Here is a 20912-nt window from a genome sequence, read left to right on the forward strand (position 1 = left end):
AACTCTGCTTAGTTCCAAGGTGTAGTGGGTCAGGTTTCAACCCAAAGCATAGGTTATTTACCATGGTCTCCTCCTCTTATCAGTCACTGAACTAGGATTTTGTCTTCCCAGCTCCACAAGGCTGTTAGAACACTGCTGCACCTCTCATCCTCTTTCTCAGCAGGTGCTTTAAGAGAAAAGAAGCCACAAATAATGGACTTCCTGTCTGAATTGCCTTTCTCTCCCAGGTCTCAACACTTTAACTCTTAATGGTCTTGTTAAAGTCTCCAGTACCTTCAAGAGATTTAAAAATATTTTAGAGCACCTGGGTGGCTCAGTTGTTAAGCGTCTGCCTTCGGCTCAGGTCATGATCCCGGGGTCCTGGGATCTGAGCCCCGCATTGGGCTCTCTGTTCGCGGGAAGCCTGCTTCTCTCTCTTCCACTCCCTCTGCTTGTGTTCCTTCTCTTACTGTGTCTCTCTCTCTGTCAAATAAATAAATAAAATCTTAAAAAAAACTTTATCAGTTTTTGTTTTTAAAATATTTTATTTATTTATTTGACAGAGAGAGAGGTCACAAGTAGGCAGAGAGGCAGGCAGAGAGAGAGAGGGAAGCAGGCTCCCGGCTAAGCAGAGACCCCAATGCGGGGCTCGATCCCAGGACCCTGAGATCATGACCTCAGCTGAAGGCAGAGGCTTAACCCACTGAGCCACCCAGGTGCCCCAAAACTTTATCAGTTTTTTATAGTTTTCTCAGTAGAATAATTGGACTAAGTGCCCAAAATATGTAGTCCATCATGACTGAATGTGAAAGTCACCCCAGTTTTTTCTAACTTCATATTTCTGTTCACAGATCGAGGCAATGACAACTGGCTGATTAAATATGACTGTCCAATGGATAGTTCTAGCTCTCGGGTAAGAGGTTGATCTATGGTAGTGTGTATGCATAGTACAGAAATACATAACAATCAGAGATTAAGTCACATAGATTCAGAAGAATCAAGATAGCACATGTATTTAAAATTGATGGGTTAATATTTTATAAAGTTTTCCCTCCATCTGTTTTTTAAGTGGTATCTTATTGAATGATGTTCATAGATACAGAATGAAGAAGGGTTCAAATATATTTGGAACATGTTAAATAGTTTATGCCTTTCTTGGAGATTCACATTGCATAGGAGCATAGTAATGGTCTGAGAAGTAGTCCATTAAATGAACCTATTTAATTTTGTTTGGCCAGTAATTTCTAAACCTTTTTAGAATACTTTTCTCATAATAGACAATTCCACAGAACATCAGTTTAGAAAAAACTGCTTCCTGCAACTTTCCTTACTTTCTCATTGCTTTCATCCTCTACCATGCTTTTCTATTCCTGCTCAGTCTGCACAGTTTAAAGAATTAGTAGGAATGCTACCTAGAATAGGAGAGTAAGGTTGACTTTTATTCCTTATAATAATTGTTTTTTTGTCCAGCTTTATTTAAATAGAATTGATATATAACATTGTGCAGATTTAGGATGTGCAACATGGTGATTTAATGCATGTATATTTTGCAAAATGTTTACCACAATAAGGTTGGTTAACACATTCTCATAGTGTTTTTACTTCCTTCTCTAATAGTGGTTCTCATATTTAGTACATCAGAATCACCTGAAGAGTGGACTATAAATAGTACAAACTCTTTGGGCCTTTCCCCACTAGGTCTTGGGTAAAACCCAGGATTCCATACTTTTAATAAGATATCCTAGAGGATTCTGATGCAGGTATCCTCAACCCACATATCCTGTTTCTGTGATGGCACCTGTGAACCTGAAGTAGGGAGCCAAACAGACAGTCACGAGAGTGTCTGATGGGCTCTCATGGGTAGACTGCCCTTCTGCAATCAGCCTTGTCCTTTTCCCTTATCACTGAAATGGCAAGAGACTCTTGTGCAAGAGCGGCCAGCTGTTATCTTCCATGGTTCTGTTGTGTCACAGGAAAATGTGGTCACCAGTGAAGTAGCATCTGGTCAGGGTCTACACAAAAGGACCCTGGCTGGCTGATAATTTGCTTTTTCCTTTTTCTTTTCATAGTCTCGGGACTCTCACTGCCTTTCACTAGGAGGAAAGGCACAGAGTTATCTTTGTTATTGTCAGTTTCCTTCTTACCAAGGGCTGTGGCAGCTCCTGGGGAAATGCACCTTTCCTAAGATAAGGGACTCTGAGACCCTTGAATAGACCAAATCAGAGGTGCCATAAATGTCCTAAGACCACGAATTGTGGAAACTAGTCAGAAGTTGACCAAGGATTGGTGCCTGTGAGGGTTGAGGTGGGGTGCTCTGCTACTACTATAAAGGGCTTGAGGTAGCTGGGACCCTAAGTATTTGGTCTTTCCTTGCTTTTTAGGACACAGACTGGGTGGTGGTAAAGGAGCCTGTTATCAAGGTGGCTGCCATAGACAATGGGCTGGCTTTCCCCCTGAAGCATCCTGATTCCTGGAGGGCATGTAAGTCTAAGACCACTGTGGTCTGTCTCTTTTCCTGCTCAGTCTTAGTTTCTCATCTATGCAGTGAAGATAATAACACTTCTATGACAGGATTGTTTTAAGAATTGATGGAATAATGCAGCACATGCATTTAGCACAGTAGCTGACACATGGCAAGTACTGCAAAATACAAAGTATTATTGTCATTTTTACCTTACATTATTCCTATTAAAAGCGCACAGTTGAGTTTTCTCATCTGTGTTTTTTTTCTCGTTCTTTCTGAGGACTATCTTATTTATCCCATTTGTGTTTCTAAATATAAGCTATTGTCAGTGTTCTGTCTCCCTTGTTGACATCCTGGAAGTCAGCCTCTGTACTGTTAATAACGGAGAAACTCTTGGAAAGAGAGAGAGATACAAGTAGGAAGTCATTAGCCCCTTTGCAGTACAGTCTGTCTTCTCAGAAGGAGAATCTGAATGTCTTCAGTGGCAAGTCATGGGAAGGTCATGTAAGGTCTGGGAAAGAGCCCACCTCTGGGATTCTGCAGTCCTGGCTTTGAATCCTAATTCCTCTACTTACTCTACAGCCTTTAAGATTAACATCCCTTGTAATTCTCTTTCCTGTGGTATATCATGTAAGAGAGGCATTCTGCCTTCTGCAGTGCTCTGATAGGTGGAGGACATAGATGGACAGCTTTGCTTTGTGTTTTTCTTTTTTTCAGATCCCTTTTACTGGGCCTGGTTGCCCCAGGCAAAAGTCCCGTTCTCTCAGGAGATCAAAGATCTGATTCTTCCAAAGATATCGGACCCTAACTTCGTCAAGGACTTGGAGGAGGACCTGTATGAACTCTTCAAGGTTAGCCCTGGGAGCCTCAACCTTATAATTATATGGAAGAAGGAATTTCTAATGGCTTTTCTAATGGCTCCTGATACAAGCCAAGAGAGAATGGCTAACACTCTTCTGACCTCTGGTAGCCAGTGAAGAGCAAGCAAGATTCTAGCATGTGGAGAGTAAGACCTGGTTTGGGGCGATTTGGAAAAAAAAAAAATTGTGACAGCTGTGGTGAGTCACCGTGGGTTTATCCTGCGTGTCATGGGCTGCACCGTGTCTGCAGAGCTCTGCTTGGCAAATGGAGCACTAGAGCCTGGAGTTCTGTAGAGTCAGATAATAATGAGACTCAGGACAAGATATTTACTTGTTCTCTTTCCCCGTCTGTGAAACAGAATTCTTGGGGTGGTAGTTAATTTCACTAAGCCTCATAAGCTCCATGTAAGTTTTCTTTATTAGAAAGTTTCTGTTTAGGGGAAGAAAATGGGTTCTTCTGAGGGATTCATGCAGACTCTATCTCTGCCCTTTTGCAGAAAGATCCTGGTTTCGACAGGGGCCAGTTCCATAAGCAGATTGCTGTCATGCGGGGACAGGTAAGCCTAGGACTTCCTCCTGGTGTCATCCCTGGGATCTCTCTGGGAGGGTCATGTGCTCATGTTGAGTAAATGTGTAAAGCTTGTGTTTTACACCCTTGGAATCTATGCCTTACTTACTTATGACTCTGTCTTAGCACGTGGGAGAGGAAAGGGAGCTCTTGCAAATCTCCCACCTTTTCCATGGTATCCAGTGCTTGGTGAGGCACTATGTGCTCAGCTCTGTGCCAGTTGCTAGGTGGTTCATTGGTAAATTTACCCAGTGGCCTCTGTCCTCAAGTTGCTCAAGGCAGGCCATATGCCTTGGTGGTTAAGAGCTAGCCTCTGAAGTCAGACTTGTTCACTACTTACAAGCTCTGTGTCCTTGGTTAAGAGCCTCTGCTGCCTTGTTTATAAAATGTGACAGTAATAACACCTTGCAGAATTGGGCAGCGGATTACATAAGGTAATGCATATCAAGTGTTTAGTAAAGACAATTACCTAGCACATGGTTAGTACTCATATATTGGCTGTGGTTATAATTTTTGTTATCATGGTTACAAGTCATATTCTTTTTTTGGAGATTTTATTTACTTGACAGAGAGACACAGCAAGAGAGGAAACACAAGCAGGGGTAGTGGGACAGGGAGAAGCCAGCTTCCCACTGAACCCGGAGCCTGTTGCAGGGCTCAGTCCCAGGACCCTGGGATCATGATCTGAGCTGAAGGCAGATGCTTAATGACTGAGCCACCCAGGCACCACTACAAGTCATATTATTTCTTTTCTCTCCACTTCCCCTTCCAGGAGAGCTAAGGAAACTCCTTGGGCACTGTTGATCTTCCAAAATATAGTAAAGACTATGCCTGAAAAATTGTTTTAAAACTCGTAGGGCACTGACATTCTTACCACTTTAAAGAGATCTAGGATGGCCTAGTGGTTAAGGGGCATGCACTGATTTTGGTGCCTGTGTTTGGATTCTGGTTCTGTCATTTATTGGCTGTGAGGTCTTGGAGAAGTTTCTTAATCTCTCCTTCCTTTAACTTCTCCATTTGTGACCTGGGGTTAATAATAGCACCTACATCATAGGGTTATTATGAAATAAATTATTTGGAGTAGTGCGTGATGAATTGAAGTTCTCAATGTGCATTAGCTGTTTTATGATTTGGTGTATAGAAAAAGCAGCTTTCACATCCTTAAAGGATAGGAAGGTCTTTCTAGTTGTAATTAGGCATTTACCTCTTCCTTCCGTTTTGGTAAAGGGTTCTGGTGAGAGAAACTCTTGGGCTTACTGAGTCCGTGTTTCCTTGGAAATGGGACGTACAAAGGTTTTAAGAGCTGCGGTTGGGGGCGCCTGGGTGGCTCAGTGGGTTAAAGCCTCTGCCTTCAGCTCAGGTCATGATCCCAGGGTCCTGGGATCGAGCCCCGCATCGGGCTCTCTGCTCAGCGGGGAGCCTGCTTCCTCCTCTCTCTCTCTGCCTGCCTCTCTGCCTACTTGTAATCTCTGTCTGTCAAATAAATAAATAAAATCTTAAATAAATAAATAAATAAATAAATAAATAAATAAGAGCTGCGGTTGTTACAGCTGACTGCATACCAGTAACGTGGCCTTCCTACATTTCTCAAGTCATATAAGGGCCCGGTTAAGCTGGCAGGATTTTTGGAAACCTTAAAAACCACATGATGGGGCGCCTGGGTGGCTCAGTCGGTTGAGCGACCGCCTTTGGCTCAGGTCATGATCCCGGACTTCCAGGATCGAGTCCCGCATCAGGCTCCCAGCTCCTTGGGGAGCCTGCTTCTCCCTCTGACCTTCTCCTCATGCTCTCTCTCACTCATTCTCTCTCAAATAAATAAATAAATAAAATCTTAAAAAAAAAAAACAAAACCACATGATGTACTGTGATATTGTGGAACTCAGCATAAAGGAATGAACTTCTTCTCAAGTTTATGCAGGCTGTGCTTCTGTCCCTGTTGTACTATCTTCCCTAATCCCTTTGCATCTTATTCCCTTGCCAAAACCATAGTACCCCTCCTCTCTTATATCCAGTTAAGGATGTTATCTAGAGTGACAAAAGCGGGGTGGGAGAGTGTAATTTTATCTTTCTCTCCGTTTTATGCCCTTAATGTCCTCTGAGGGCCTTTTGGTCTCTTAACCTAGAGTGCCTGCCTCTGAAACACCAGAAGCTTCATGAGCATCCAGCTCCTTTTCAGCTTACCAGTCACACGCCGAGGCAGAACAAGCCTTTGCCTTCCAGACGCCTGACCTGCCACAGGGAAAGGAGGTCACAACCCTTTACCTATCCGAGCCTAACCACGGAGTGCCTGTATGAGGGCCCTGAGCCAGAGGGGAAGAGTCTGAACTCCCAGAGAGACAGAGTTGGGTGACAGAAGTTGTTACTCACGATAAAGATGTTAGGTTTTAGAAAGAGTGCCGAGTCTGAGGTAAAGCCTCTTTAAATGGCATATTCATAGACCATGTTTATCCTTTAGCATTCTATGCCTGCTATCAGTCTTTCATCAGCTTTTTAATTTGAAAGATTTCAAAGCTTCAGTAAAGAGTAGACTCTTTCCCTGGATTCACCAGTTGTTACACTTAGTCAACCACGCTTGCTTTACCTCTGTATCTACTTGCTCGTTTATCTGCCGATTATCTATCGGAGTAATATCCATCTCTATATATCCCTGTAATTTCTCTCTTTAATATACCTGTGTAACTTGTCTCTTCCTAGGTAGATTGAGATATATCTATATCTATATATCTATATATATCTATATCTATATATATTTTTTTAAGATTTTATTTATTTTATTTGACAGAGATCACAAGTAGGCAGGGGCAGGCAGAGAGAGAGGAGGAAGTAGGCTCCCTGCGGAGCAGAGAGCCCAATGCGGGGCGCTCCATCCCACCATCCACCCTGGGATCACATCCTGAGCCGAAGGCAGAGGCTTTAACCCACTGAGCCACCCAGGTGCCCCTGATTGATATATTTTTTTTGGCCAAATCTTTAGAAAGTAAGTTGTAAATAATTTGACATTTTACCCCTGCTACTTGAGCATGCATGAGAGGCAGCTTGTAACCCAAAGAATGAAAGGAAGCACAGGAAGAACCAGCCAGGACAGGTTTAACATCCTGTCTCTTAAGTTGGGTAGTCTCCTGCACAGTTCACTCCAATTCCATTTGAACCTCCTTTTCATTCTCTACCCTGAGTTTTGTGTTCAAGGGTTTTGAAGCAGTGGAGGATTCTAATAGATACCAAAACAATTAAGTAAACAAATAATTTACTGAGGGCGCCCGGGGGGCTCAGTAGATTAAAGCCTCTGCCTTCGGCTGAGGTCATGATCTCAGGGTCCTGGGATCCAGCCCCGCGTCCGGCTCTCTGCTCAGCAGGGAGCCTGCTTCCTCCTCTCTCTCTGCCTGCCTCTCTGCCAACTTGTGATCTCTGTCAAATAAATAAATAAAATATTTAAAAAAATAATAATTACTGGTAGGTTCCACTTCAGACCTCCTCCTTCTGTTTCAGGTGTATCTCTGCCTCTTTATGGGCAGCATTTGTAGACCAAGGATATTTGTGGCTTGAGGGCTATTTGTCTGTGTGATTTGGGGGTGCAGCCTTGCTTACCCTCCCGTGTCAGTGGCCTGGCTAGGAAAATCTTCAGTAGTTTAAAGAAGGCGCTCTTCAGGGCACCGGGCTGGCTCAGTTGGTAGAGCATGTGACTCTTGATCTTGGGTTTGTGAGTTTGAGCCTCATGTTGGGTTTAGAGATTATTTAAAAATAAAATCTTTGGGCGCCTGGGTGGCTCAGTGGGTTAAGCCTCTGCCTTCGGCTCAGGTCATGATCTCAGGGTCCTGGGATCGAGCCCCGCATCGGGCTCTCTGCTCTGCGGGGAGCCTGCTTCCTCCTCTCTCTCTGCCTGCCTCTCTGCCTACTTGTGATCTCTGTCTGTCAAATAGATAAATAAAATCTTAAAAAAAATAAAAATAAAAAAATAAAAATAGAATCTTAGAAAGAAAGAAAGAATGAAGGGAACTTTTAAAAAGCAAGCAAGCGTATAGGCTATCATAGGACAACTTCCATTTTTGTATTGTCCTATCAGAGAAGATAAGTGGTGATGATTCTAATTTTGACAAACGTTCCTGTGAAAATATATACACATATTTTTAAAAGATTTTATTTGTTTATTTATTTATTTGAGAGAGAGTGAGAGAGCACAAGTAGGGGAGAGGGAGAAGCAGACACCCTGCTGAGCAGGCAGCCCAATGCGGGACTCGATCCCAGGATCCTGGGGTCATGACCTGAGCCAAAGGTAGATACTTAATCCACTGAACCACCCAAGCACCCCTCCCATGAACACGTTTTTGAAATATCTGTAAAATATGGACAAAAGTTGGTAAAGAGCTAAATGCAATGTGGTTTCCTGAATGGGATCCTGAAATAGAAAAAGAACAGTCCTGGAAAATCTAATGAAATCCGAATTAAGTCTGAAGTTTGGTTAATAGTAATGTTTCAGTGTTAATTTCTTAGTTTTGGTAAATGGACTGCAGTTATGTGAAAATTTAAAATTAGGGGAAACTAAGTAAACTGTGTACAGGAACTCTCTATACTATCTTTTAACTTTTCCTTAAGTTTAAAAAACTGATAAAGAGACAGCATTTGAGAGAGAAGCCAAGTGAAATGCTGGCTTTTTTCAAAATACATGGTCTTTGTAGGAAAATCAGAGAATATAGGATAAACAACAATGAACAAATAAAAATCACCTATAATTTCTTGACCCAGAGATAATCATTGCCAACTTGCAGAATTTTTCTTCTCTGCAGATAGGTAGATTGGAAGATAGAATTTCAGAAAATGAAAGCGGAGTCACATTATAATACCGGCTCCTGTCTCCTTCCTTTTCTGTCTGTTGCCATCAGGATCAGCTTTCCATGCCAATAAAATAGATCTTTTAATTGCTGTTTCTTATTCCTTAGATTGTTAACTGATCCCATACTCCTGGGCGTTTACACCATTTTCACTGTTGTAAACAATACTGCACTCTATTCGTTGACACTGTCTGTGCATATCTATGATTGCTGCTTTAGTTTCTATAAATGGAATTGCTCACTCAGAGGGCCTGTTCACTTTTAAGCCTTTATCATCCACTTGGCTTTCTGAAGAACTAGCCCAGGGTCCAGCCCTATAGCCTGGCTCTGAACCCTCCTCAAATCTGAGGCCTTGTCTTCTTCTTCCGTATCCTTACTAATAAGAAGGGCAAAAAGTGGGAGGTTTTTATTTTAATTTGCATTTTTTAAGTGACCAGAGAGTTTTCCATTTTCTATATTTTGCCCCCTTATATTCTACTTTTGGAAACACCCTATTTGTATAATTTTCCATTAATGTGTTTAGTTTTGTATTGATTTATGGGAGCACTGTATCAGCAGGTCACCCTTCAGAGGCAGACCAGGATGCCTTGGTCTTTCCCTCACTGATCTTATTTTTCCTGCTGCAGATCCTAAATCTGACCCAGGCCCTGAAAGACAACAAGAGTCCCCTGCACCTTGTCCAGATGCCACCTGTGATTGTCGAGACGGCCCGTTCCCACCAGCGGTCTTCTAGCGAGTCCTACACACAGAGCTTTCAGAGTCGGAAGCCCTTCTTTTCGTGGTGGTAGCCCGAGAGGCAGACAAAGAAATGTTTGAGACTTGGGCTAGGAGGAAGCCTGGGGAGTGGGTTGTAGGAAAAGCCAGAGATGCTGGTGGAGAACAGTGCCCTTAAGAGCCCTTCTCTGCTCGCCAGCCCCTCAGGGCTTTCCCAAGCACAGGGAGAAGCACAATCGGAGGGACAGTGTGTGCTGTTGGGCCCTTCTGATTGCTAGGGAGGGCTGGAGCCTCCATGCAAGTGAATAGTCCAGAGGCCCCGGAAGGAGCATCTCCCAGCATCCCTTGGGGGCAAGCTGGGAAATCCCCTTCCCTCCCTGACACCCTGCTCTGTGGCAATTCTCATTATATTCTGCATCAGAAAACGAACACACAAATATGAATTTAAATATTAGTAGCAAAACCCAGGCAGAATCTCAGATCCTCTCAGGTCAGAAACCTGTGATCCAGACCTAAATTTGCATGGACCCAGACACTCAGGTGCCTCACAGTTTCTTATTCCCATGGACCAAGCCGGCTGGGTGATTCAGAGAGCCACTGGGTGACTCACCAGTTGGGACAGACACAAGCCACACCTTTCCTTTGTTTTTTTTGCCAGGTTTTTTTCCCCTTCTCCCACCAGTGGAATAGGCTGACTAAAAGCCTCCCAACCCAGTTCTCCTGGCCAGGATACTTTTGCTCCAGAACTCTCAGTGGTTCTGCATATGATCATAGAGATCGGCTCTGCTCTCTGCCCTCCCTAGTCCAGACTTGCAGTTTACCCGCCATTCAGGCAAAGGCAAAAGGGAGGAAGTGGCCCTCCCAGCATGCAGAAGCAATCCACTTGGCCTAAGTGCATGCTGGGAGCTGTAATTGTCCTGTAGGTAAACTTATCCCAGCCTTGCTTTCTGAATCGGGGTGATAAACTATCCCAGGTCCTCTAATTTGTTCTGTTAGATAATTTTTTTCTCAACACTTTTGACTTAGGGGTTCAGTTCTGGGTCTCAGTGAGTTGCATCTCAGCTCATAAGAGGACAAGATATTAGGTCCCTGGACTTCTTTTTATGCTACCACTGCTGCCTGGTGGGAGTAACTGGACTCATTCTCTTCCTAGTGGGCAGCTTCCCTTTGCTCCCGACTTCTTGTTCCTGGCCAGTGTTTCCTTGGCTTCTTGGGAAGGGCAGGGCCCAGAGGAGAAGGGTCTTCAGACTGCCTCCCAGTGCCTGCCCAGCTCGGTGTGCATCTTCATGCTTCCATGTCCTTCCCTCAGCTGGCCCCCTTGCCAGGTGTCCAAGCCCTTTCCACACCAAAGCAAAGAATGGCCTCTGGAGGGAGCAAAGAGGGTGCCATCTGTGGCTAAGGGGCAGTTCGCTACTGGACACTTCAAGATTCTGGCACCCTGCGATTGGTCAATCAGCCTTGGAAAGAAACTATCTTGACGGTTTGAAAAACAACCAAAGAAAGGGAGCAAGGTACTATGGCTGTGTGCCCTCTGTTTGCCCAGCTCCCGCTGCCCAGGAGGCAGAGCAGAGATGTGCAGTCCTCTTGTCACCTGGGCCAAGACGGTCCCTTTGCCTCCCAGCCCCCAGGAGCCAGTTTCTGGTGGGGTTCCCTCCAGCTACAGGAAGAGTTTCTGGGGGCTGGCTATGCATGCCCTGTGGACAAAGACATAGTTCTTAGCCCTGACAATCTCATTCGGCTGACCTGGAATCTGGCCTTGGGGATCATGGTGGCGACAGTGCCTGCGCCCAGATGACAGGAGCAGCAGAGCTCCTGGAGGCCAGAGGGGACCCAGGTGTGTTTAGCTCTCCAAAAACCTCTCTACACAGACCTGTTGGTAAAGCTTCCCACCTGGGCTTGAGAGAGTACAAGCAGTCTTAGAGGATGCTGGTTGCTTCCCCCAGCCAAGTAGATCTGCACATCGCTCTCATCTAGACCAGCTCTGTGATGAGAAGGAAATTGGGTCCAACGTACGAGGGGGCTGGTCCCAGTCTTGGCAAGAATGTGGGGTATCCTTTCTTGGCATGTCTCCATTCTCCTTGAAGTCTGTACTCAGGTTGCCTTGAATGTGGACTTGGGGAGAGCTGGGGGCCCAAAGTGCCAGGGGAGGCTTCTGGGTGGCACTCATGGGATAGCCCAGCCCTCTGCCAGCCCCAGGCCCTGTCCCCGTGTCAGGGAGGTGAGGCTGGGCTGGGAGAGTGCTGCTGCCTGTGTTGTTCTTCCAACGCGCTGTAGAACTTGTATGTAATGTATTTAAATCAATGCAAATGTATGAATAACAAGTCCAATTCTGACCTTTTTTGTTTAGTGTTCTTGGGTTAGAAGGAAGACAAAGTAGAATGCAATTTTAAGGACAAAGGACCATGTGTTTCCATGGAGTTGCTGAGATAATGGCTCCTGAGTTATACAGGTCCTCATTTCCGAAGTCCCAGTGTTTAATATTTTCATTAACTCATCTGACACCAAAACGTGACCTGAACCTACACTGGTTGAATTGAAGCTATTTGTAATCATCATATTTTTCTCTTAGTGTGTGTATATTTGTTGCAGAAATATTAATGTTTCGTTACAAGTTATTTCCCTACTAGGGATTAGGCACTATTTGCACTACTTCCTAAAAGCTGGAAAAATTCTGAGTAACAAAATCATCTAGCTCTAAGGGTTTGGGGTGAGGAAATGTGGACTCAGCTTCTCTTCTGGGCCACAAGAGGGCAGCCCTGTTCTGTGTGCACGTCGTAGCCTGCTTGAAGTACTTTGAACCCTGAGTCCTTTAAGTGATGGGTAATGGGACAGATAGGATTCCTTGGAGCAGAGCTGAATGCTAATGAGCACATAATATGGTATTGAGGCAAAGCTGGCAGAGTAATCAAAAATCCTCACCTTAAAGGTTTTTAGGCTAGGAAACCTCAGCTAATGCCGGAGGCTCAAGAACGATTGGTCCGGCTGTTGTCCCACCTCAGTAAGGATGGTTGGCCCATGGGGGTAAAGAAACCAGCTGAAAGGCTGGCAGCCAGCACATTGACTGCAGACTCACTGCTCACTATGCAAGGCCTACTGGAATAGCCCTTCCCCTTCTAGACCTGGCGGGAGTCCAGAAGCCACCTCTCTCCTGTGGATCAGGACTGCCTTACAGAAATGTTGCCATCTCCCAACCAGATAGCCTCTGGAAGAGAAGGCTCTGGCACAGGGGATTGGGGGAGATCGCAGGGAAAAGGAGGCCTATCCTGTTTTCTCCTTCCTGGGAACACCCCTTCCCTGCAGTGAGCACCACCTTTCATCCCATGGCTCCAGAGTATCCATTTGGGGATCCTCTTTTTGTGACAGACAAACTGCTGTTGTTATGAATGTTTTTATTTTGCCACTTAAACCACAGTTTCCTTGTGCTAGCCTGACAGGGGCGGGGTGTGGGCCGGCTGCTGGACCATGGGTTACAGGAGGAGCAAGAGGGTTAGTAGCAGGAGTGGTGAGATGCTCAGTCCGAGTGCCCATCACATGACCCTCAGGGGAATATCATGCAGCCCAGGTATACTGTAAGATGGGAAGAACTGAGGCGCTGTTTCTCATTCTGGTGAGGAATGGGTCCCACATAACCCAGAGCTCAGGGGACATTTCCAGCCCTCTTCTGAATGGGCCATGGTCTTTCATTTACCCCTGTGAGGGTGTCTGCCTCAATTCTCTCTTCCTTCTTCACCTCCTGGGCCCTTTGGCAAAAGTCCCTGTGATTCCTGGGGAAGATACTGCCGTTGCCAGCCCCTTCCCTGGATCAGTGTCTGATCTGATGGAGGTAGCTTGCAGGGCCTGGCTTCTTCCAGTTCCGGCGGATCCTGGCACTTGTCCTTCTGGAGTTCAGATACTGATCATCAGAAGCTGTCTCCGTGGTACCACTCTGTGGGTCGGCCAGTGGAGCGCAGGACTCGGGGATTCTGCGAGAACAAGTGTGTGATAGGCCCATGTCAATAGGAAGAGCAGAATGGGGCCTAAAGAGATTATAGTCATGAGGATCTATTAAATCACACTGTTTGGGGTAAAATAAGCCCAGGGCTTTGGCCCTCTGAGAGCTAAAGACCAGGCAAAGCTTTCAGATGTCTTTTACATAAAGAGAGCTGGACTAGATCAGGGTGTGTGGTACTCGGCATTTCTTCCTCATGCTGCACTCATGACAGCCATCAGTAGTCAGCCGTGATAGGAGACTGGAGAAACCAAGTAACCTCCTTAGCAAAGTGTTTTAAACAGGGATTGCAAGTCAGCTGGGGTTCATCTGAGAAAGGGCCCAATCTGCTTCCCCTGGACGTGCTGACTCAGAAGACCTGTTCAGGTCTAGTGCTCTGACTGGAGGCCCCGAGAAGGCAGCAGGAAGAATTAGAGCCCAGAGACTAACCCACGACGACTGGCAAGGCCATGTGTTTCAGCTTGACCTCCTGGGGCTCGCTGTACCCAGGCTGTCAGTGACCTAGGCAAAGGGGGATGACTAGGGAAAATTTAAAGTTCCTCAACACTTTTCAAACCTCAGTACCTCTATGGAACCCTCCTACACTATAGTCTATAATTCCACAGGTGAAATTTTAACCAGGCTTACTTGTGATTGTTACCTGTTCTACCACAAGGAAACAAATTATCTTCCTCCCAAACGATAGTCCCTCCCACCTGTCTGAGCATCATTGCAAATCAGGACCCAGGCCTGCCTTCCTGTGGAAGTTCACGGGGTCCAGTATGACTCCCATAGTAACAGAGATCATGGGCACGGAATAGACCTTGCCCCCGCCAAGGCCGGTACTCACAGTGAGGCCAAGTCAGTAGCGCCGGGTGGTGGTAGATGGGGCAGCCTTAGCACTCACCTTCCCTCCGCCCTCCAATTCCAGGAACCCACCTGAGTCGGCTGCAGTGGTGCAGTGAGTTGCCCAGGGGTTTTGGCCGGGGAGGCCTCTTCCTACGCAGCCTCCTCAAGGCCTCTGCCACACGGTGGTCTCCTGCACACTCCCAGATGATCTGGGCCCGCTCCTCGGCCAGCTGGTCTCCACTGCGCTCAAACAGACCCTGGATCTGCAGCAGCTCAGCGTCCTGGAAAATGTTGGCTGATGCCTGCTTGCGGCCCCGGGCCTCAGCCGGGGTCTGCCACGGGGGCGGCTCGCTCACCACAGAGGCTGGGGTGCCCATCCTGGGTGCTCTGGGGAAGGAAAGCATGGAGAGACATCAGCTTATGGGGCCCTTCCCAAACCTGGGGTCCTGGCGAATGCAAGCCTTCTGGCATTTCTATTCTCCAGGAACTAGCGTGCAGTAAGTCTTGACTTAGTCACTCTACCTTCCATTCCAGGGCACCTGAGGGAAATAATATCACTAATGATAGTCAAACTATTACAAAGTGCTTATGCGTGCAATGCACGTAGTATCTCACTGAGGAGTTCCAGCAGCCTGTGACGTCAGAATGGTTTATCCGGACCGTACGGATGAAGAAATGCAACTCAGCCTCAGTGATCCTTTGCAGCCACAAAGCCTTGCATAAGTGCGGAGCTAGGAGCAGAGCCCCGGTCTGTCTGGCTGTTAGCCCAGGCCGATCCCACGATACCTAGGTCCTAAGGACGGTGCTGGGAGTAGCCGCCGCGTGGTGTTGAGCACTTAGAGGTACCAGGCATGGCTCTAGGAGTTGTAGTCACGTGACCTCCGTGACACGTGAGCACAGCAGCCCTCTATGCTAAGGCCCAGGTTCTGTAGCACAGAAGAGGAGGGTTATGGGGTTGGGCTGACCACACTGGAATCCCACTTCCAGCCACCTCCACCACTGCCTGGCTCAGCTGGTTCCCACACCAATTCTGCTTCACAGAGTCGCAATGAGGACTGAGGGAGGACAGTGGTAGGAACAGTGCTCAAGGTTCTAATATTCTGCTTTCCCATTTATAACACGGAGAACAGTCATCCCACCTATTTTCAAGACCCTGGAGACAGTCCAAGTTCATATAGTTTAGCAAACACAATATGAAATAGACAATCAGATCTAACTGCAGTCCAAAGGCCATGGCGAGCAACACGGGCGAAGAGGCGGCTCCAGGATTAGAATATACAACCATGGGCAGAGCCTGAAATCTCTAAGAAAGTTCAATAAAAGGAAGGCTCATGTCAGTGCCCCCTCATAGGAAATGAAAATTCAATTAAATGATCATCCTCAGTTCTAGAGAGTTCAATTTGAATAATAAAGAATAATAAAAGTAGGCTTACTCACCCTACCCTTGTCTCCAGTACAGCCTGAAAACGCTATGAGATTGGGAAGCAGACTAGAGACAAGGAAGACCAAGGACCTCGGTTGCCACCTTCCTAGCGGTGACCCTAGGCAAGTTACTCAACCTCTCGGAGCCTCTTTGCTTAGCTGTAAACTGGGGCTCATAACCACTTCTCAGGATTGCTCTATGGACTGAGTACGCCTAGTGTGGTATAAGGTACAGGGTAAAAGCCAAATAAATGCAGATTCGTACCCCCATCCCCATGCCCCTTTTGGCCTTGACTTTTGTACTTGGGTCAGGGTATGATAGGGTCTCTTTTCTGCTCTTTGGGCCTGAGCCAGCAGAGGACTTGCCTGTGCTCCTTCCACCCCTCAGCCCCAGGCCTAATGGTGAAGGTCAGGTAGTTACACCAGACCTCACCTCATTCCAGAGAGCTACGGAGACACCTGTCACCCAGGAACTAGCCTAAAAAGGGAATAAAAATTAATACATTTCACTACAAAATGTCCATGCTCACTGTGACAAACAGAAAGGAAATCATGTAAAGCATTCCCAGCTTCTCTGCCCTTACTCTCACCTGCCTTTGTTCTGAGAGTTTGAGACCTCTCTCCATTGTGTTTAGACTCCTCAAATGTAACTGGCCCTTGCTCCTCACCTCAATAGCAGCCCTCTTTATTCCAGTAATTTCCACACTCACCCTGTCCCAGTGTCTAGGCCTTCTCTCATAAGAACCCAACTCTTGGGGCGCCTGGGTGGCTCAGTGGGTTAAGCCTCTGCCTTCGGCTCAAATCATGATCTCAGGGTTCTGGGATGGAGCCCTGCATCGGGCTCTCTACTTGGCAGGGAGCCTGCTTCCTCCTCTCTCTCTGCCTGCGTCTCCGCCTACTTGTGATCTCTGTCAAATAAATAAACAAAATCTTAAAAAAACCCCAAACAAACCACTCTTTTTTTTTAATAGGGATTTCATTTCATTTTTTTAAAGATTTTATTTATTTATCTGACAGAGACGCAGTGAGAGAGGGAACACAGCAGGGAGAGTGGGAGAAGAAGCAGGCTCTCCACTGAGCAAGGAGCCTGACGTGGGGCCCAATCCCAGGACCCCAAGATCATGACCTGAGCTGAAGGCAGATGCTTAACGACAGAGCCACCCAGGTGCCCCAAGAACCCCACTCTTCAAAGAGTTCAGTAACTAAAATAAACCTGCAGAAAACTTTCAGATGAATGAACTCCATAAAAATTGTGCTTTTATCTGGAAATGGGAATTTTAAAATCTACCTCTCCATAGGCACTATTACGGAATCCAGTTAAAAACCTAGTGTGTGTGGTAATGAACTCTCCTGAGCTGGATGATAAAAATGTACTGTGACCGGAAAACAACAGTCACCAGGGAACACTTTCAGGCTGATAAAAAAGCTGACTCTGGGTCATCTACTCTGCGTCAGGCGACACGACAATATGCATGATGCTTCATCCTCAACGTAATTCCAGGAATCGGGCACCATGACCCTCCTCCCAGCTCAGAGGAGCACAGGAAGCTGAGACACAGATTCAATGCCAGGGGCTCAGCCAAGGCCAGGACCTGGTGTGAAGGGCTGCAGTTGCAGCCGTGTCTGAAAACCTCAGCTGCCTTCACAATCAAGCTCCAAGCACCCTGCTGGCTCGTCATCTCTGTGAGGGATATTTCACTATTCTCACCAAAGTCACCAAGTGGGAAACCTGCCGGTGGAAAAGGAAGAACCATGGCCAGCCCACACATAAGGCAAGGGCGGGGCTGTAGAATTTATTTTAATCTTTTCATTAGCGTCAGAGCTGTTTACTGTGTGGCCCGCTGTTCTAGCCTTGAACCTGTGGCAGTCTGAAGAGGAAAATCCCCAGCTTCCATAAAACAAATCTGGAACTGCGACGCAGCCCAGCGCACACAGTGCTGGCTTCTGAGAGCCCTAGTCCTGCCACTCGCTGGCTGGGGGGTCCCCTCTGGCACATCGCCTCTGTGGGCCTCAGTTTCCCCCTTACATCTGTAAGAACAGGTTGATGCCTCTGGTCTCCAAGGGCGTGTGTGGTGTTAGGGATTCTATGATGAGGCTAGATCTGTACAGAAGTGGTGACTGGGTCTGCCTGGCTGCCAAGGCCTAGATGCAACATGTGTGGACAGGCCTGGTTAATAAGGTGCCAGGAAATTCCCCAACCAGTAGTTCTTCTTTTCTGCCCTCCTCAATCTTCCCTGGAGACAAGACACTGTTTTGCTGGTGGGATGTGGGGTTAAGGTCTGGGAGAAGATAGAGAACTCAGTGCTCTAAAGCACTCCAGGGACCTAGGCTGGCAACGGCCAAGCCTGGGACACACTCCTAGGCTGGTCTGGGTGGTGGGAGAAGAGGTGGTATCGTTTCTCTCAGATTCGGGCAATCTCACCCTCCCCTCAGAGAGAACGGCAACCAGCTTAAGTAGCAGTGCTGTCTCAGGGATGGCTTGGAGCCTGACTTCCCAGATATTCCCAGCCACCTGTGTGTGGCTACATACCCTCCATGCACCTTGGAGCAGGGGGCCTTGGCACCTCCAGATTTCAAGGATCCTCACTCTTAACTCTGCCTGCCACCCTGGGCTTGAGCCAGCAGTCAGACTGAGAATGAAAATCAGTGAAGTTTCCATAAGATTAGATGCAAACTTTGGAAAACGAGTCAGAACACTTTTATTATCAGAAGAGACTTTTTTTTTTAAAGGTTTTATTTTTAAGTAATCTCTACACTTAATATGGAGCTTGAATTTATAGACTAAGATCAAGAGTGGCATGCTCCGCCAACTGAGGCAGCCAGGCACCCCAGAAGAAACCTCTCTTACCTTATTCAATGTGTTCTTTCCCCCCCATTTTCTTGGGCAAGACCTGAATCTAGGAAAATCAGTGTATACTTGAACAATGGTACTTTTTTTAAACTGGAAAATGCCACCACAAGGATATTAAAAGATTACAAATGGATCTTTCATTCCAGAGCTGACAGCAAAGAATATAAACACGGGTCTGTGAGCAAATGAGTAAAAACTCACTGCAAAATACTTCAGTTTGACATAAACTAGCTTAAAAATGAACCCACAAAGTAAATACCAAATGTGGAAAATGACAAAGTTCAATTTGTTTTGAAATAGGCAATAATTGAACGAGAGAGCTCTAACGAAGAAGTATATTTAAAAAGTGACTCACCAAAAAGAAAAAAAAAAGTGACTCACCAGACAATGAATTTGTAATACATAAATAGGGTACACAATTGAGCATCCTTTGTAGTATGTAAAGCTCACTTTAGACAGCTATTCTGATTGTGGTCTCAGGGAGGCTCAGGTAACCACGAGAGGCAGAACACACTTACATGAGCTGGGCAGCAATTGCTTCCCCACTCAGCTCCCCTCCTTCAGATAACCCTGCTGATGGTAATAGTCTGTAATTGGAGGCAAAGGGCCTCTTGGATAAGGAACTGGAGGCTCTGGCCCAAGGCCCAAATCAACGCTTGTGGCCCTGGCCTGCTCCCCCGCCACTAGACAGGAGCCAAAATCTGTGGCTCTTCCACTGGGAGGCCCAGTCCACATGGCCATGTGAGCCCCCCAGGCCTCAGGGCCTAGCCTCCTCCAGGAGTGCCTGAGACAACTGCATATACGTAGGTCTCCAAACCTGATGTGGAAGCAGAGAAAGGAACTGGGCCCTACCCCTAGACCCATACTGAGATACGACTGGAAAATAAACTCTAGATGAAGGAACTCTTTTCAAGATTTCAAGAACCCTGAGTTCTGGCTGTGCTTCTGCAAACCGGGTGACATTGACAAGCCTGTTTCCCCCTGCCTCATTTTGCTCATCATCAAAATAGAATAGTGAGAATAAATAACCTGAAAGGGAATAAGGGAGATAAAAGTATGTGAAAACATCCATCCCAGTACACTGCATCATGAATGAGTGATGTAAGGGAAAGGCTGTTTAACAAGCAGGCCCTATAGAATCATTGTCATTTTCATGAAACTCCCTCAAAACGGACCTTCACTCTTGGGAAATGAGGGTAAGGGAGATGGATTCATCTGTGCACTTTTAAATCACAGCTGCCACTGACGCAGCTTGCTCCTGTCAAGCACAGAACATCGCTTTCAAATAGGTGATCTTTTTAATACTCACCCCATGAGGCGGCGCTATGGTTGTTATAGGTTATACCCATTTTACAGATGAGAAAGCTGAGCTCAGAAAGGTTAAGTAACTTGCCCAAAGTCAAACAGGAGGTAGGTGGTGAGGTTGGATATACCCAGGTAGCATGACCCCAGCGCCCAGCCCCTCAACCACTGTTATTTTTGTTCTGCCAGATGGGTGACGAGATCTTCAGGGGAAGGAACGACCCAGGAGGCTCTGAAACCTTTCCGAGCCTGCTATCTGCTTCTGCGGGTTTCGGAAGGCGCAGGGATCGAAAGTCAGGTCTCCCAAGCCAGCCTCGGCGCCCTCAGCGCTCCACGGCCCCGTGGGGAGTCAGAGCGATTACTCACCAAGCTGAAGGGCAGCGCCGACAGACCTCAAATCGGGATGGGGCAGGCTAAGATGTGCGCACTCCAACCCCTTCACCGCCTTCCGAAAGGGCGGGCGTAGCTCTACGCTTCCTGCTGCGAAGGTGCTCACAGGGACCAGGCGGCGTTCACCCACAGGACGAGAGCTTGGGGGGGAATATCCTGGCCCAGGTCGCTGGGCGACATCCCCAGCACAGGTCAGTCCCCGGGGCTCAGACGTGGCCACTTCGCACAACGCCGGGCCCTAAGTGGACCTGCGGGTTCGGGTAGCCGCGCCACCCGGGCTCTGATGGCCCGCCGCCCGCTCCCACCGCAGCGCGAGCCGGGCCTCGGACCTACGTACCTGGCCGCCCAAGGCGAGCCACCTAGGTCACAGCCGCGACTCCCGGGAGAAAGCGTTCCCCAGCCGGGGAAGAGCCAATCCACGGCCGAGCCTTGGTGAGAGCTCCGGAGGGAGCCTTCCAAAATCGAACGTGGAGACTCTGTGGGCCAATCATCAGCCACAGAGGGGAGAGGGGCGTGTCCAGGCTCCGCCCCCTTCCCTTCGCAGGCCTCGAAACCTGAATGCGAAGATTCCGCGGGCCCAATCAGCAGCGGAGCAGCGGCGAGGGGCGTGTCCGCCGGGGCCCCTTCCCTCCGCCCTCCGCCCTCGGCCGCCGTAGCGCGGCGGCCGAAGGCGCCCCCTTCATTGACGTCAGTGCCCTGGGAGAGCACGGTTTTGCTGGC

At 47.3% G+C, this 20912-nt stretch overlaps 2 protein-coding genes across 4 annotated transcripts in view; one reads left to right on the top strand and one right to left on the bottom strand.

Moving 5' to 3' along the window:
- Positions 1-11744, top strand: part of PI4K2A (phosphatidylinositol 4-kinase type 2 alpha) — a 30078-nt gene extending 18334 nt beyond the window's left edge. Inside the window, exons 5-9 of one of the 2 annotated variants that reach the window (XM_046027590.1) lie at positions 831-892; positions 2361-2460; positions 3161-3294; positions 3801-3860; positions 5995-6494. In XM_046027590.1, the coding sequence (XP_045883546.1) occupies positions 831-892; positions 2361-2460; positions 3161-3294; positions 3801-3860; positions 5995-6009 (371 nt within the window). In that variant the 3' untranslated portion in view covers positions 6010-6494. Of the gene's footprint in view, positions 1-830; positions 893-2360; positions 2461-3160; positions 3295-3800; positions 3861-5994; positions 6495-9323 lie in introns of those variants that run through there. The other variant, XM_046027588.1, reaches the window with a different exon arrangement.
- Positions 11745-12783: 1039 nt separating this feature from the next.
- On the bottom strand, positions 12784-20714 carry AVPI1 (arginine vasopressin induced 1). 2 transcript variants are annotated; one of them, XM_046028041.1, is made up of 3 exons: positions 20530-20714; positions 14318-14614; positions 12784-13373 (listed from the first exon to the last, which is right to left on the bottom strand). In XM_046028041.1, exons 2-3 carry the CDS (start codon positions 14602-14604, stop codon positions 13214-13216), a joined length of 447 nt encoding a protein of 148 aa, XP_045883997.1. In that variant the 5' UTR covers positions 14605-14614; positions 20530-20714; the 3' UTR covers positions 12784-13213. The 2 variants fall into 2 exon arrangements, with proteins under 2 accessions (XP_045883997.1, XP_045883996.1); XM_046028040.1 differs by having other exon boundaries at positions 20169-20692.
- Between the last annotated feature and the right edge of the window lie 198 nt (positions 20715-20912).

The sequence above is a fragment of the Meles meles genome, chromosome 13, assembly GCF_922984935.1.
Source record: "Meles meles chromosome 13, mMelMel3.1 paternal haplotype, whole genome shotgun sequence".
In the NCBI taxonomy this organism is placed as follows: Eukaryota; Metazoa; Chordata; class Mammalia; order Carnivora; family Mustelidae; genus Meles; species Meles meles.